The sequence below is a fragment of the Cebus imitator genome, unplaced genomic scaffold (assembly GCF_001604975.1).
Source record: "Cebus imitator isolate Cc_AM_T3 unplaced genomic scaffold, Cebus_imitator-1.0 Scaffold224, whole genome shotgun sequence".
Taxonomy (NCBI): Eukaryota; Metazoa; Chordata; class Mammalia; order Primates; family Cebidae; genus Cebus; species Cebus imitator.
Window position 1 is genome coordinate 3,341,105 of NW_016107539.1, and position 16,366 is coordinate 3,357,470.

The window sequence follows — 16,366 nt, forward strand, 5'->3', positions numbered from 1 at the left end:
AAAAAGAAAATCTGTCTGAAAAATGTTGAGTGGTATCTGTTTTACTACCCTGTGGACATAACTTCAGGTTATTTAAGGCTCATCTCGCATGGGGGCAGCAGAAGTCTAACTCAGGGCCTTAACATGGTAGGTCATCATTTAATCCATAGTTACGGACGGATGTTGCACTTGCAAGATTAAATAAACCAGTTGTCTGTTGTTGTGATAGGTGGAGGGTGGAAACAGATCTATCTAAGAGCAATGCACCCTTGCTTCCCATATAAAGGTTTTCTATTTTCTCCCTTAGCAACTCCTTTGCTTGAGGAGTAAGTGAATTTGTCAACTTGAGTTCCAATGGTAAGTAAAATGTGGGCAGAGAATTGAGCAATAAAATATTCTTCTCTTGTTTCTTTTTTTGGCAGCAGGCTTTGCTTTGGGGATATTCCTAAGGATACATGAGTTGGTACACCCTTAAGCAGAGTCCACTTATGTGTGATTTTCTTTTCTTTCTTTTTTTTTTTTTTTTTTGAGATGGAGTCTCGCTCTGCGGCCCAGGCTGGAGTGCAGTGATGCGATCTCGGCTCACTGCAACTTCCATCTTTTGGGTTCAAGCAATTCTCATGCATCAGCTTCCTGAGTAGCTGAGATTATAGGTGTGCATCACCATGCCTGGTTAATTTTTGTATTTTTAGTAGAGATTTTTAGTAGAGATGGAGTTTTGCCATGTTGGCCAGGCTGGTCTTGAACTCCTGGTCTCAAGCAATCCTCCTGCCTCAGCCTCCCAAAGTGCTGGGATTACAGGTGTGAGCCACCATGCCTGGCCAATATGTGTGATTTAAAATGGAAAAATATTGCTGTAGGCAGAGTGAGTGAAGAGTGATTCCCAGGGTAAGCCACACTGGGCAAACGGGATTTGTGTAAGATTCTTCTGTTCCATGGTTAGTTACTAACAAGCACAACCTTCTAGGCTGGTAAGAGCATTTGACATTTACTAAAGGAAAAATACCCAATGTTAAAAAAAAAACAACCAAAAAAACCTGCTTCTAAATACAAAAAGCTAATAATCCACAGCCTAGAATACATTTATCATCTGTTTAACAAACACTTCCCCAAAGCGAGAAAACAGTTTTGAATGCTGCCAGAATTAGGCTGCAGACTTTCTAAGAATTGTCTGGCAAGTCTGTTGTGCAAAGAAAGAAAGAAACAGTCACATCTTATTCACTGACTGTTTAAACACCTCCCTGTTTCTGTTCCTCACCCATTGTAATTTTCACTATCCTCTCCACTTTCTATCTCAAAACTCCGTCTGCTGCACTCAGAGCTCTTTCTAAACTCTGGAACTGTTTGCTTGTTAATTCTTTCTTTTTTAAATTGTTGGTCTCTCCACTAGAAGGAAAGCTCCCATGAAGTACACTGTTCTATCTGCTGTGGAACCTAAAATCATTCCTGGCACACACACACACACACAAATACTCATATTTGTTGCACAAATACATCAAAGTATCCACCCCTTTTATATATTGCTTAATGCTGGCTGCCCGATGGACTCTTGGGCTGGAATGACAGATGGTCATCTAAGTAGCTTCAAATTATGCTAAGTTGCTATGAAGGATGAAGGAAGTAAAGTGGTCCACGATGGATGTATTAACTTGATTCTCAGCTCTACTCCAAAAAATAACTATGCAAGTGTTATGATGATGACAACCTACATGGCTGCACTGCTGGGAATCATCTGGTGAGCTGGAGAGTGGGTGCCCCATCTTAAGGGACAGTAACAACTCACATCTGGTCTGCAAATCTAGGGCAAAACTACCCATTGTAGGGAAGGCTGAAATAGAATTGTTACGACATATCATTGCTTTAAAATATCATCCACTTTGTCAATTCAAAAGCATAACTCATTAATTAATTAAAATATTATTTAAAACACTGTGTAGTAAGACATATCTGTGGCTAGATGCATTCTACAGGTTGCTTGTTTTCAACTTCTGGTTTATGCTTTTTATTTTATCTTACTTCTTCAAACCCACAGCCAACATTATGCAAATTCTGGTCTAAATGCCTAACTCAACATTCTCTAGAAGAACCATTCCTTGGAAAATTGAGCCAACTTGTTAGTGGTCCAACAGCTACATAGATAGTTAAGGTTGAGAAACACTTGGTTAAACAAAGTGAAACAGGCATGCTTGCTGCAGGACTTCTCAGAGCCTTTAATAGGCTAATGTCCATTGCAAATCTTCAGTAGAGACTATGAAGCAAATAGATTTTCTGAAATTATTTGACAGTGGAACCCTATTTCTAGGCCCATCTTATTGGACTAATGTTCTGCAAACCAACTTGGGAAGTACTAGCATGCTGGTTAACATGAGGGGCCAACTTGATTGGGTTGAAGGATGCCTAGATGGCCAGTTAAGTGTTGTTTCTGGGTGTGTCTGTGAGGTTACTGTTAGAGAAGATTAACATTTGAGTGAGTGGACTGTGGGAGAAGAAGACCCACCAGTGGGCACCTTCCAATCGGCCGCCAGCATGGCTAGAACAAAGCAGGTAGAAGAAGGCGGGAGAAGCTGGCTTACTGAGCGTTCTGGCTTTCGTGTTTCTCCTGTGCTGGATGCTTCCTGCCCTTGGACATTAGAATCTGGGCATATGGACCTTTGGACTTACACCAGTGGTTTGCCAGGGGCTGACTGAAGGCTGCCCTGTCGGCTTCCCTACTTTTGAGGCTTTTGGACTTGGACTCAGCCACTCCTGGCTTCCTACCTCCTCACCTTGCAGACAGCCTACAGTTGAACCTCACCTTGTGATCGTGTGAGTCAGTTCTCCTTAATAAACTCCCTTTCATATATACGCCTATTCTATTAGCCCTGTCCTTCTGGAGACTAATACAATTACCTTTAGAAATTTTGAAAGATGTTACATGTTTCAAAAGTCTTAAAGTGTTTCCTCTCTTTGAACCTACAGGCACATTAGTTAAGTGTGTGGACACTGGTGACAAATTTCTACTGTGCCACTTTCTAGCTCTGCGATTTTGCATAAGTTACTTAACCTCTCCATGACTCAATAAACTTGGTAAGTTGCAGCTGTTACAACTTTTGAGGGAGCAAATCGGATGGGACAATACCAGAGGAAATGATAACTCAAAATTTATTTTACAAATTAATGGCAAAAAACAATTTACTAGATATTTCAACTGATTAATGCCATGGCATGTTAAAGACCAAATTTAAAACACCAAGTAAATAGTACAAATGTAGATTTGTACTGTAATTCTAAAGTTTAAGTGATATCATATACACCATATATATTTTGAAATGACTTTGTATTTCAAGTTGTGTTAGGCAGAGCAGATAATGACATTGCAATAATACATCCTAACATTCTTTGAAAGGTTGAAACATGATGTGTACCACCCTTATGCTGGTTAGGCTCATTTAGCAAACATTACTGGATGCCAACGTGTGCCAGCCATCATGCCAGGCATTGGAAATACTCGATTGCTTAAAAACGGTCACATCCCTTAAGATAACTGTCTCAATATGTCAAAGTGGTCATGATAGCAGAACAGAGTTTTCAGACTGTGATCATCAGTAGATTTAAAAATAATTTAGTGGGCCAAAACCAGCAGTAAATAAATCAAACAGAATAGAAAAGAATGCAACATCCCTGCAAGTGTTACATGCTGCAAGAATAGTATACTTCATGAGTTCTTTGTTTCATGTATGCCCATATATACCAGATCAAGTTGTAAAATCTAGTTCTTACTATGGGGTCATAGTTAAATCAGAAAACTAATGGAATGAATACACTCAGATGAATCACCATAGGTGGATACTGTAGCAGCCTCTACTTGCTCCATTCACTTAATGATTTCCAGACAATGTTAGGTAGAGAAGACAAATCTGGTTTCTATCTGTGGCATGTCATCTTTGCTGGAAGAGGCTTTTTTCTACTGAAAAAACTGAAAATGCCAGCAATTTGCTTTTTGAGTCTCTCTTGCACCTCAACACAGATATGTGAGTCAATTTCACCAAAGGGATCTAAGGATAAATCTTAGGAAAGTTATTTTTTATTTGATAGGGCATTATGATACATACATCAGAAATATTACAGGTTCAATTCCAGGTCACTGCAATAGAGTGAATATTCCAGTAGAGTCACACACATTTTTTGGTTTCCCAGTGCACATAAAAGTTCTCCACTATCTTGTAGTCTCTTAAGTGTGCAATAGTATTTCATCTAAAAAACAAGGTACATACTTTAATTAAAAAAAACTTTATCTCATGATGTATATGTACCACATTTTCTTTATCAAGTCTATTGTTGATGGGCATTTGGGTTGATTCCATGTCTTGGCCATTGTGAATAGTGCTGCAATGGAATACTATGCGTCCATAAAAGGAACAAGATCATGTCCTTTGCAGGGATATGAACGGAGCTAAAAGCCATTCATCTTCAGCAAACTAATGCAGGAACAGAAAACCAAACACTACCTGTTCTCACTTACAAGTGGGAGCTGAACAATGAGAACACATGGACACAGGGACAGGAACAACACATAGTGGGGCCTATCGGGGGTGGGGTGGAAGGAGGTAGAACATCAGCAAAAGTAGCTAATGCATGCTTGGCTTAACACCTAGGTTTTGGGTTGACAGTTGCAGCAAATCACCATGACACACATTTATTTTAAGTTCTGGGGAACACGTGCAGGTCACCCAGGCTCCTGTATCTCCTGGACATGTACCCCAGAACTTAAAAATAAAAACAAAAACTTTAAAAAATGCTGACACAAAGACATAACATGAACACAGGCCATTACAAAAATCGTGCTGATAGACTTGCTTGATGCGGGATTGTCACAAACCTACAATTTGTAAAAATGCAGCATCCGTGAAGCACAATAAAGAGAGGCATTGATGCATACTTGGAATCATGTTAAAACCACAAGGGACTAAGTCTAGGGACTAAGCAATAATGGAGGACATCAGCAGAGAAAGAGTGAGGTGGGCTAGTGGGGGCTGCGAAGATGTTGAACCAACCTGAACTCCCCTACCTCCAGGGCTCTTACTATATGTAAGAAATAGTACATTCTCCTTGTTAAGTGAACCGCTATTAATTGAGTGTTGTATGTGCGTGTGTTTCTTACAGCCAAAGTAAAAATAATATATTGTCAACCCCTAAATGATACACTATTTAAACTCCATCACTCTGAAAAGCCATTTGATCTATTTCATAATTATTCATTTCTAAGTTTCTAACAATTTAGAAAATACACCATCTTATTTAGCATTACTACTACTGATGGCCTCTATTATCTTCTATCTTTAAAAAATTCCTAGGGCAGGTAGCAGCTTCTTTTTGTGGATGAAAACACAGGTTTTGAAATGATTGGGTATAACAGGCTTAGGTGACAGATAGATCTTGATTCCACATCTGCTACTAATTGGCTTTGTAACCTTGTGCAGGTAACTTAAGTTCTCTGAGTCCAAATTCTCTCCTCTGTGAAACGGCAATAGAAATACCTACCTTGTTGGGTTAAGTATAAAAGCAGATAATACATGCAAAATGCTTACTAAAGAGCCTAGAAATAATGAATTATTTTAAAATGAGGCATTATCATCATTTAACTCAACCACACAGCTATTAAGTGGTAGACTCTTGACTCATACCCAGCTCACCCAGGCTCCTAACACTTCCCACATTACCTCTGCTATGGCAAACATCTCGTACTAAGCATTTCTTACTGCTAAATGCATCAAAATCCCAGTGGTATAGCTGAGGACATTGTTTACTCCAAAACTTGCATAATGTAAGATGGATTTTCCCTTTGCACTGACCAAGTTTTTTGGGTGGCTAGTTCTCTTTACCAGTTGAAAAGGCATGGCCTTGCAGCCATACAGCAAAAACAACACAAAATAAAAAACAGTGAATAATTCTCTTGGCCTTCTAATGTTGAAATTGGGCAATTCTTTTTATTTTTCACTTGGGATTAACTTGACATTTACAACTTTGCAATATGCTAATATCTTTGAATTTCATTGCTTCAAGTTGCAATTTTATTGAACAAGTTTCAAATAATTGGCAAAAATAGAAACGTTGACTATTTAAGACTATGGGCTTTGGAGATGGACAATTTTGGCTTTGCCACTTTTTAGCTGTGTGTCAGGAGTGATTTGGTTTCTCTGAACTATTGACTTCTTTGTCTGTAAAACGGTGAAAATACAGGAATTTCTTGGTAAGGTTTGATGGCTTAATGAGCTGATTTCTTAAAAATGATTTAATCATATAATTTGACTTAAAATGCAAGAGAGATTCATGCTGTCCGAAATCCTCCAAGAGTGGAGATGTCTGGTTACCTTCATGGAGAACCTGGCACTGAAGGTCAAGTCAATTTTTGATAAACAGAGAGAGAAAGAGACAAAGGTAGAAAAACATCAGGACTCAGATGGCATCTGCACAGGTCAGGTTTGGCCATATTGACTGGAGAAATTTAAGGGACGGGTGGAAAATGCAGTTGGAAAATAGGCAGAGGAAAGATTATGGAGACCCTTAAACGTCAGGCAAAGAAACTGAGGCTTATGGGCATAGACACTAAAATTTCTATTGTTCAAAAATAATTTTAAAACTTTTGTACCCCTATCACCCAAGTTAGGACTTGTGCCTTTGGGTTATACAGCTCTCAAATTAGAGTCAGCTGTGCTATATCTGTGAGTTTTGTTTGAGGACTATGGACAGGAAAGGCAAAAAATAAAAATAAAATGTGAAGTAGTAGACAAGGAGAAAACCTGTAATACTAACAATAGCTAATTTCTCTCTCTCTCTCTTTTTTAAAATGCAATTTGTGCTAAGTACTTTATATGGCCTATCTCATTTAATTTCTAGAAGTGTGAACAATGTGAAAATGTGCTAGATACTATTATTATTCCCATTTTACAGATGAGGAAACGGAGGCTCAGGAGGCGAAGTAGCTTGCCCAAGGTTACACATCCCGTAGGTGACAGAGGTAGACAGGAAACCTAGGCTACCTGACTACGATGCTTATGTTTAATTCACTACTAAATACCAAGTAGAAAAAGACTCTGGAGACCTTGGTTCTTTAATCCTTTTCTACTACTAAACGGTAGAGGCAGGATGAAGTTGTCATTCACCGAGATGGAAAACCCTGTGAATGGAATCGGTGGGCATTTCAGGGCTGTCGTTGTTAGGTGATGAATGAAGAGTTCCATTTTGGACATATTAGAGTTGAGATACTCAGTGAGCAGTCAAGTGGTGACACAGACATTCAAGGAGACATGTCGAAGAGGAGGCGGCTGAGATTCACGTCTGGACTTCAGGGATGGATCCAGGCTAGAGATGTAAATTTGGAACTTGTCAACGCATAGCAATATTTAAACCCTTGGGACTGAGGGAACTCTTCAAGAAAATAAGCACAGTTAGAGATATCCAAGAAGTGAACCCTGGGAAGTCCAACATTTAGAGGGTAAGATCCAGCAAAGGAGGTGAAGGAGGATGGCAGGGAGGTGGGAGGATGCTCTTTCAAGTGGTTAAGGTATGACCTACTCATTCCCTGTGTCAGATTCAACCTGCAGGTCAGATCTACTGGGACAAAGACAGAACCTAGAGGATTTGGCAGCCAGGGTGAGGGCCGGGAAGCTGCAGCATCATAGTGACTGTGGCAAGAGCCTGACTGGAGTGTGATCAAGAGAGAAAAGAGGAGACGCGAAAACACAAAATATTGTTCTTATTATTGGTAGCCTGAGCCAATCTGAGGATGAATACACTTATCACGATGTCTTAAAAAATTATGTCTCTTACTAGATTATATTGTTGAAAGACTAGAAATGCGATGGTTTTCGTTTTCAGCCTTGCATAAAGTTGGTGCTAAAGTAACGATGGCAGGATTTAATTACATTTTTAAAAGAAAAAAAAAATTCTTCAATCTTACGAGACTCTGCATGGCAACACTTTATGCACCCCACACCCCCACTGAACACAAATACACCTCTGGAAGTACTGTGCCGATAACAGAAATTTAGTGGTTTTTTTGTTTGTTTTTTTAACTAATAAAGGTCAGGTTTGCATTATGTGATTATTTTTTGTGTGTGATGAATCTTTTAAATGCATATCTTACAGCTCTGGTTCAGTTGTTGCGGGGAGAGAGAAAAAAAATCTCATCCCTGCCAACACATTGGTTTGTGTGAATCACAGCTCAGTGAAACCTTTCAGGCATATAATTTATCTTTTCTTTGGCCTATGTAGTAAATGCTTCATTTGTTCATGAATTCTTGCCTTGTTTTAATTATGCTATGCCCTGAATGTAGTTTTATAAGGCACAAAAATAAGATTGTCATTCTGAAAACACAGAAGATTTGTGTGTTTCCTCCAGAATGAAATGGTGGCATCTTTCTCCCAATTCACAGCTCTGTGGGTTTGTGGTTGGAATTCCAATCCAGCAGGGAGCAAGCCATAAAAGTGGGGGGAAGGGCTGCTGGAGGGGCCGGTGGACACGGCTGAGCTCAAGGCATAATTCACCCTAAGAATTCTGAATCAATACATTGACGTCCATCCATGCACAATGTGGTACTCCCACCAAGAAAGCCACTGATTGAGAAGTTTTATTCATGTTACTTTCTGAGGGTTGGATTGTCTCATTACACTTACAGAACAATTGCTTTTCTCCCCCCTAAATACAGAACTATGCAGCCAGGAATCAGATAAGAAACCTTGACAATCTGAAGGCTGTTTTGCTGCTGCTATTGTTAAAAATCTTTGCAGGCATATGCATCTGAATATCCATCAGTTCACAGGCTGAGGGAGAAATGGCTATTTTATAACTTTTCTGTGTTTCATATGCACATAGTACAAAGTGGGTACTCAGTATTTCAATTTCAATATCACTGAAAAAAATGGAAGTTTGTAATGTAACAAAATCAGATGCAGACTTCATTGGTGAATCTGAGGCAGCGAATAAACTTATTCGGGAAGGAAGACAGGGTACAATTCTCGGGTCTTCTGAGAGATCATTGTAACTTGAAAATATTACACATGGGCTTTGCTATATTAGATACCTGCCATGTTCCCCAAACAAGCTCCCATTTTCTGACTCAAATCTCATTTTGGAACACATTCCACTCAAACTGAGGTTCTGTCCCTAAGATTTATTTTTCAATAAAGAGAGTTGAGTCAATAAATCACAACTCCAAAACTTTCCCTCAATTTCTTAGACTAGAAATAGATTGAGTGTGTTGAGGTTTTGTGGCTGAATACATCGGAGGGCTGGCTCTCCTATGCTGAACGGATTTACTTAATTAAGATGGGGATTTGAATGAGTCACTGGACACCTGTCCAAAGATGGGTAAAACACATTCCTTCATTGTCTTTGCATAAATAACTCAGTCTTCTCCTAACTCAGCCAATAGATAAGCTTTGGATGCCCAAGCCAAAGAAACACATGAGTGTTAAAAAAAATCACAACCTCAAAATGGCCTTAGAAGCCCATGACCAATAATAACGAGAGTGGTTTCCCCACTCAGGCACAAGTAGTGAACAGTTTCTCCCTTATGCAGGAATATTGACAACCAGTTTACTGCCTCCAGACACGTGACTTTCCTGTCCTGGTTCCTGTATTTGATGGAATGTTCCTCGGGCCATGGAGGCCAATTCTCCTGGGGTCTGCATCCTCCCCCTGCCTCTGCTCCCCCAGCACAGCACTTGGCACCTTGCATTGCAATTGCAGGTTTATTTATTTATTCACTTCTCTCACTGGACAGCAAACTCCACCAGGGCCCAGACTCTGTGTCTCTTCCTCCACTGTGGTCCCTGTGCCTGGTACAGTGTCACACTCAGTAAAGAGCAGATGCCTGGATGCGTTTGAAGACTTACTTTAAATTATATGGAAAGCTACTCAACTGGTTTCTTGAACTGGTACATTTTGGGAAGTGGATGTTTGAAGGGAACATTTTTAAACTTCTGAAAGAAATGTTGGAAATAAGCTCTTTGAGCCAAAATGTATAGAAACCACAAGAATGCTGACAGTAAGAGCCTGAAACACATGAGCCCTATTATCTTTTCCCAATTTTAACTCTGCAGAGTGTTCAGTGGGTGCCCAATCTTCATAATGTAATTTTTCATAGCACCCTGGGTGCATTAAAACCACAGATTAATGTGATACTCATTTTCATTAAGAAAAACAATTTATGTACAGTGCTTAGAATAGAGCCTGGCACATTGTACATTTTCAATAAATGACAGCAAGTGTAATGATTAGCATCTCAGAAGTATAAAGTTGCATTGTTATTAAGACAAATATATTTGGAGCTCATCCAATTTTTTTCCCCTGCCTCTAAAGTCTAACAGCATTTAACTTTATTCCCAAGTTTTGAAAAATATTGTTATTTACAAAATCTGTTAACCAAGGAAATGCGTGCCCTAAATCTACAATGTATCAAGTTTTATTTACCTCCTTCTTCTTTAAGGGAGTTCTTTTCTTGCCTGGAATACAAACAAGCTCTCTCAAGGTTAAAAGGAAATGCTCTTTTTAGTGTCAAAAAGAGCTTGCCTCTCTTTGCTCAGGAAAAAAGCAACGGATTCAGGATACTTTCTTTGAAAATCAAAACAAAAAAAAAAAACCATAGTTTTTACAAAGGTATTACTCCTGCTTGTTGGAAAAGAATTCGTACATAAAAGAGTCTGCCCAGAGCTGTAAAATCTCTTTATTCAAACACACACCTTAGTGCAAAAGATAGTTAAATATCAATTCAGGCTATTGAGAGTAAGGAACGAAATGTGTTCCAACAGAATTTTGCATGTCAACGAACTACAGAGACCAGGTGGCATCTTTTAGGGACCGTTTTCACTCCCTAATGCCTTTCCCTCCAGACTCTACTGATGGTAAATGCAACCTGTCTACGTCCGCCTTTGATAAATGGAAGGACAAATTCATCTGCATGTAACTCACCTCCTCTTTTCTTTTACATAAAACAGATGCCAACAGCTGTTATTGTTCTTCACACAGATGTTTCTACCCAGAGAAACATCAGGGTGACACTCTGCTACAACGTGCTGTTTGTTCTGGAGGAGTCAGCAGCTTGCGACCTTGCCCAGGTTCAGGGTAACTGCATGTGTGTGGTAGTCTTACCCCGTGAGTGCCCCCAAGCATGCGTTCAGAACCAAGTGGACCGACCTTGGCACACTTACCTTCCGTGCAAGGACATCATCGGCCTGCCCTGATAATCCAGGAGGCTCGTCCGCCTTGTCCTGATGCTGTGCCCTCTTGGCTTCCTGTTGGCTGTCACCTGGTGCCTTTTCCTGTCCCTTGTCCAGCTTAAAGAATTTGTCAAAAAAGCTGGAGTCCTTGGGCTTGGAGGGGGCTTCTCCTCCTGCTCCCCCTGCCTCAGGTGGGAGAACCGTGGGGTCCCCGGCGGCACAGAGGACCTTGTCTTGGGCTGGGGCGTGTCCTGGGGTTTTATCTGTGTCCTGCCCTGGTCCAGCTGCCACCGGAACTGTCCAGCTCTCACTCGGGTCTTTGTTCGCTGGAGCTTTATTGGAGCTGACATCAAGCTTCACTGATCCAAGGGATGAATCCGTGGCTTGGTCTCCGGTACGTCCTGGTACAGGCCGAGAGAGCATCAAGAAAAAACGAGATTTAGCAGCTGGCGTCTCGGGTTTGGCCTCTATCCCAAGATTCTTTCCGTTGGCATCAGCACCAGCACTTATCTCCATTGTCTCTGGAGAAGAAGTGGCCACATTATCCGTCTTGACGCTTATTCCCAAGTCGACTGTAAACACAAACATAAACAGTGGTTATTCAGCTGAGCCGGGAAATTCAGGCACTAATAATGGACTCCAGACATTTTATACACAAAGGCCATACTGCAAACTGGAACCGAGTTGTTCCCCAGTCGTTCCGAAGAGCAGACTTTAGCTACCCAGATCTCCCTGGACTTCCCCTGCTTTTCTTGGGAGAGAAGAAGGCAAGGTTGGTGAGGAGGGACAGCTAATTAATGGAAAGTCACTAGCTGCCAGGTGCTGAGTGAGTGACAGTGTTAATTCATCTTCTTTTATCTTTGCAAGGACTCTGTGAGCTGCATTTTGTCATGATGTCAACCGGAGGCGGTACTGTGGTTAGGAGCTTGGGTTCCTGAGCTGGAACAAGGTTTCCCAACCTCAGCACTACTCACATTTGAAGCCAGATTATTCTTTGTTATGGGGGTTCGTCCTGTGCATCACAGGCTGTTTAGCAGCATCCCTGGCCTCTGCCCACTAATGCCAGTTGCATTCCCCAGTCATGACAACCAAAAATATCTCTAGGCATTGCTAAATGTCCCCTGGAGGGCAAAATTTCTCATGTTTGAGAGGCACTAAGCTGAAATGTCTGTTTGAATCAGGTTATCTAACTTTCTGTGCCTCAACTTTCTGGTAAAAGGAGACAGATAATAAAACCTACATTGTAATTTTGTTATAAAGATTACAAGTTAATGGTCTTAAAGCAAATACAACAGTGCCTGGAATATACTAAGTGCTTAATAAACATCACCAATATTAGTTATTATAATTACTCATGAGTGAGAAAACTGACAGAGAGGTAAGTACACCCTCTCCTGGCTGCCCAGTAAGCTAGTAAGTAAGCTACAGAGTCTGGCTTCAGGCAGAAATCTGACTCCTAAGTTCATGCTCTCTCTGTCTTACCTTAGGACTTGTGTTAGCATAGACTATTAAGAATATGGGAAGATTTTTAAAGTACAGCACTCAGGAAGTTTCTCTTTTAAAGCCTGGAAGAGCAGATGTCCATGCAAGAAGGCAAATTAGACCTTAGGCCAGTGTGGTATTAAAAGCGTGGGGTTATCTGGTCAAGACGGTGTGTGTGGATACAGGATCCATCCCCTCCACGGAAGAGCACTGTTTCCAACATCCACCCTTTCCTCTTTGACCTCTGCCTTGACCTAAATGAACTATAAAAGGGTCCTTGTTTTCTAGCACCATTTTATAAATCAGTGTAATATTCAGGAAAAAAAGAACACCAAGAATGTTGGAATCTTAGTTAAAGATCAAGATTCTCTACTGATAAGCTGTGAGATACTGGGTAAATCACTAAAAATCTTTGACTTTCTTCATTTGTAAAATGGGAATATTGGTAGTTCTCTTGCAGGGTTGTTGTGATGCTTAAAGAAGTCATGCAAAGGACCTGCCACAATGCCTTTTCCATAATAGGTGCTTAGTAATTGACAGATACTGTGATAACTTTTCAGGTTTCTCCCATGCCTTTGACAACATTGCATTTTGCTTGATACATCTGTAGTCAGATACTTCTTGATATCTATTTGCAAGAAGACAGAAAAAGAAAGGGAAGAATTGAGATTACTTTGATCTATTCATATTGCTCATTACTATGTAATGAGAAATACGTACACACACACACACACACACACACACACACACACACACACACACACAGCTGTTAGCAATTGTTTTTGCCAAACTCCAGTGTCTCACAGTGTCTAGACTAAAGAACAAACAAAAATGGGGGGAGAGTGAGCTGGATTAAACATTGAGGAACAGGGAAGAAATGGTCTGGGGCAAGCCCAGGGATGAATGCTAGGGGTTTCTCATAAACCTGAACCTGAAGAAAATCACCTTGCAGCACATTGATCTTATTGATCTTCTAGCTCTTCTTAACCTGTTTCCTGTGATTCAGGAATTCATAATGATGGCAAATATTATACTAAAGAAGAAAGAAAGAGGGAGAATAACTAAGCGATAGATGGATGCATCAGGGTGTAAAGTAGCAAGTAAGGCTGTTGAAGTGTCAGAGTGAATATAAATGAATTGTGGAAATGGTCCATGCCAGGAGAAGAGGAAACAGTTGACAAAAAGGGAAAGGCTGAGATTCAAAACAAGGAAGGGCTTTTCAAAATGCCAAGAGCATCTACTTATTTCTTTCAGTTTAATTCCCATGGACAGCCTTTTTTATTTTAAAGTGCCAATATATTGCTTTGAAAAAGAATAAATTCCTTACATCCAGGTATCTGGACTAGATTTCAATGCATTTAGTAATTATAGCAGATCCAAACAGTAGCTCTTCATATCAGAGAATGGGTAAAGTGTGTTTGACAATTTGTAAGAGCTTAGAGTTCTTAGGTGGTACATTCCATGAAACTGAAGCTCTGTTCTCCAAATTTAGGTGGGTGCATACCCAAGTCCATCATCTGTGGCTTCTATTTTCTTTGCCGAGATGCTCGGCTCCCAGGTGGGCACATGACATAAGCTACACTAATAAAAATAAATCCTGTAACTTTTGATATGCCTATTAAAAAACAGTTGCAAACAACTAGGAGGTACATTTGAGAATTAGCACAAATGAAAGTAGAGCCTGGAAATCCAGGGAGCAGATGCCCAATTATATCATTTAAACATCTAGATCCAGCTGTGCCTGAAGCTGAACTTTAGCATTACATAAGCCAATGAATCACTCTTCCCCAACTTATGCCAGTTTAAGTTGAATACATACTCAGTGACTTAGAGAGAATTCCAGGAAATTGGTCAGTCCCTGTTTCACTCGTCAATACATAGCAATCAATCCTTCCCTAGAGAATCTTTCTCCTGGCTCTTTAAGACTGTCTAGTAGGCATTTAGAATGGGAGAGAAGAAGGAAGAGAAGGAAATTCAGGAAGTGAGTTCTAAGGAGTTGGGTAGAAATGAAAAACATCCCCCACCACTTTGTCTTCTAAAAACAGTGAAAGAAAAATACACTTGGGGGAAAAGGAATCACAGTCATTTGAGATCTTAGATAAACATTAAAAACAAAGAACATATGCCCAAAACAAGCACACACACACAAGCAATCTATGTGAGTGATTAGGAAGAAGAGCCATTGTAGTTAAAGGTTTTCATGCTCTTGCAAAAATGTGAATTGTTTAAATGTCTTCCTTATATTTTTATGGAAAGATTAAAAATTTCCTTCTAGAATTGAAACCAGAAGTAAGCTTCCAGTTCCTGAGAAAAATCTTGGGAGAAGCCTATCTTTTGATTTCAATAAAAAGTTTTCTTATAAAGAATGCAAAAAGATAGAATTCAGAATATGGATAGGAATGAAGTTTGTGGAGCTACAGGAGTATGTTGTATCCTAACACAAAGAAGCTAAAATCACAATAGTCACCAGAATAGAGAAGAATGTAACTAACCTGATAGAGCTGAAAGACACACTACAAGAATTTCACAATGCAATCACCCAGTATTAATAGCAGAATAGTCCAACAAGAGGAAAAAATCTCAGAGCCTGAAGACTGACTTTCTGAAATAAGATAGGCAGACAAGAATAAGTAAAAAAGAATAAACAAAACCTCTAAGAAATATGGAATTATGTAAAGAGACCAAATCTATGACTGATCGGCATGTCTAAAAGAGATAGAATGGAACCAATTTGAACAACATAGTTCAGGATTTCATCCCTGAAAACTTCTGCAACCTAGTTAGAGGGGCCAATATTCAAATTCAGTAAATGCAGAGAACTCCAGGAAGATACTCCAGAAGAAGATCTTACCCAAAACACATAATCATCAAATTCTTCAAAGTTGAAATGAAAGAAAAAATGCTAAAGGCAACTAGAGAGAAAGTCCCAGTCAACCTACAAAGAGAAGCCTAGATGAACAGTGGACCTCTCAGTGGAAATCTTTCAAGCCAGAAGGGATTGAGGTCTAATATTAAACATTCTTAAACAAAAGAAATTCAAAACCAGAATTTAATATCTGGCCAAACTAAGCTTCATAAGCAAAGGAGAAATAAGATCCTTTTCAGACAAGCAAATGTAGGAATTTGTGACCATTAGACCTACCTTACAGCAGTTCCTAAAGGAAGCACTAAACATGGAAAGACCATTACTAGACACTAGAAAAACACACTGAAGTACACAGACCAGTGATGTTTTAAAGTAACTACATAAACAAGTCTGCAAAATAACCATCTAACATCATGAGGACAGGATCAAATCTACACATATCAATACTAACCTTAAATGTGAATGAGCTGAATGATCCAATGAAAAGATATAAAATGGCAGGCTGGATAAAGAACCAAGATCCTTTGGTATGCTGTTTTCAAGAGACCCATCTCCTATGCAATAGGCTGTAAATGAAGGGATGGGGAAAAATCTACAAAGCAAATAGAAAACAGAATAAAATGGGAGTTGCAATCCTAATTGCTGACAAAACAGAATTTAAACTAACAAAGATCAAAAGAGAAAAATATAGGCACTACATAATGGTAAAGTGTTCAATTAAACAAGAAGATCTAACTATGCTAAGTGTATGTGCACCCAACACAGAAACACCCAGATTCATAAAACAAGTTTATGGAGACCTTTAAACAGACTTAGACTCCAACACAATAATAGCAGAAG

General features: G+C 39.7%; 1 protein-coding gene across 10 annotated transcripts in view; it reads right to left on the reverse strand.

Moving 5' to 3' along the window:
- The window catches only part of BCAS1 (brain enriched myelin associated protein 1), a 118,795-nt gene that overhangs the window by 68,485 nt on the left and 33,944 nt on the right, over positions 1-16,366 (reverse strand). For all 10 annotated transcript variants that reach the window (XM_037727264.1, XM_037727261.1, XM_037727262.1 and 7 more), the window contains exon 4: positions 11,170-11,750. In XM_037727264.1, the coding sequence (XP_037583192.1) occupies positions 11,170-11,750 (581 nt within the window). The remainder of the gene's footprint in view (positions 1-11,169; positions 11,751-16,366) is intronic.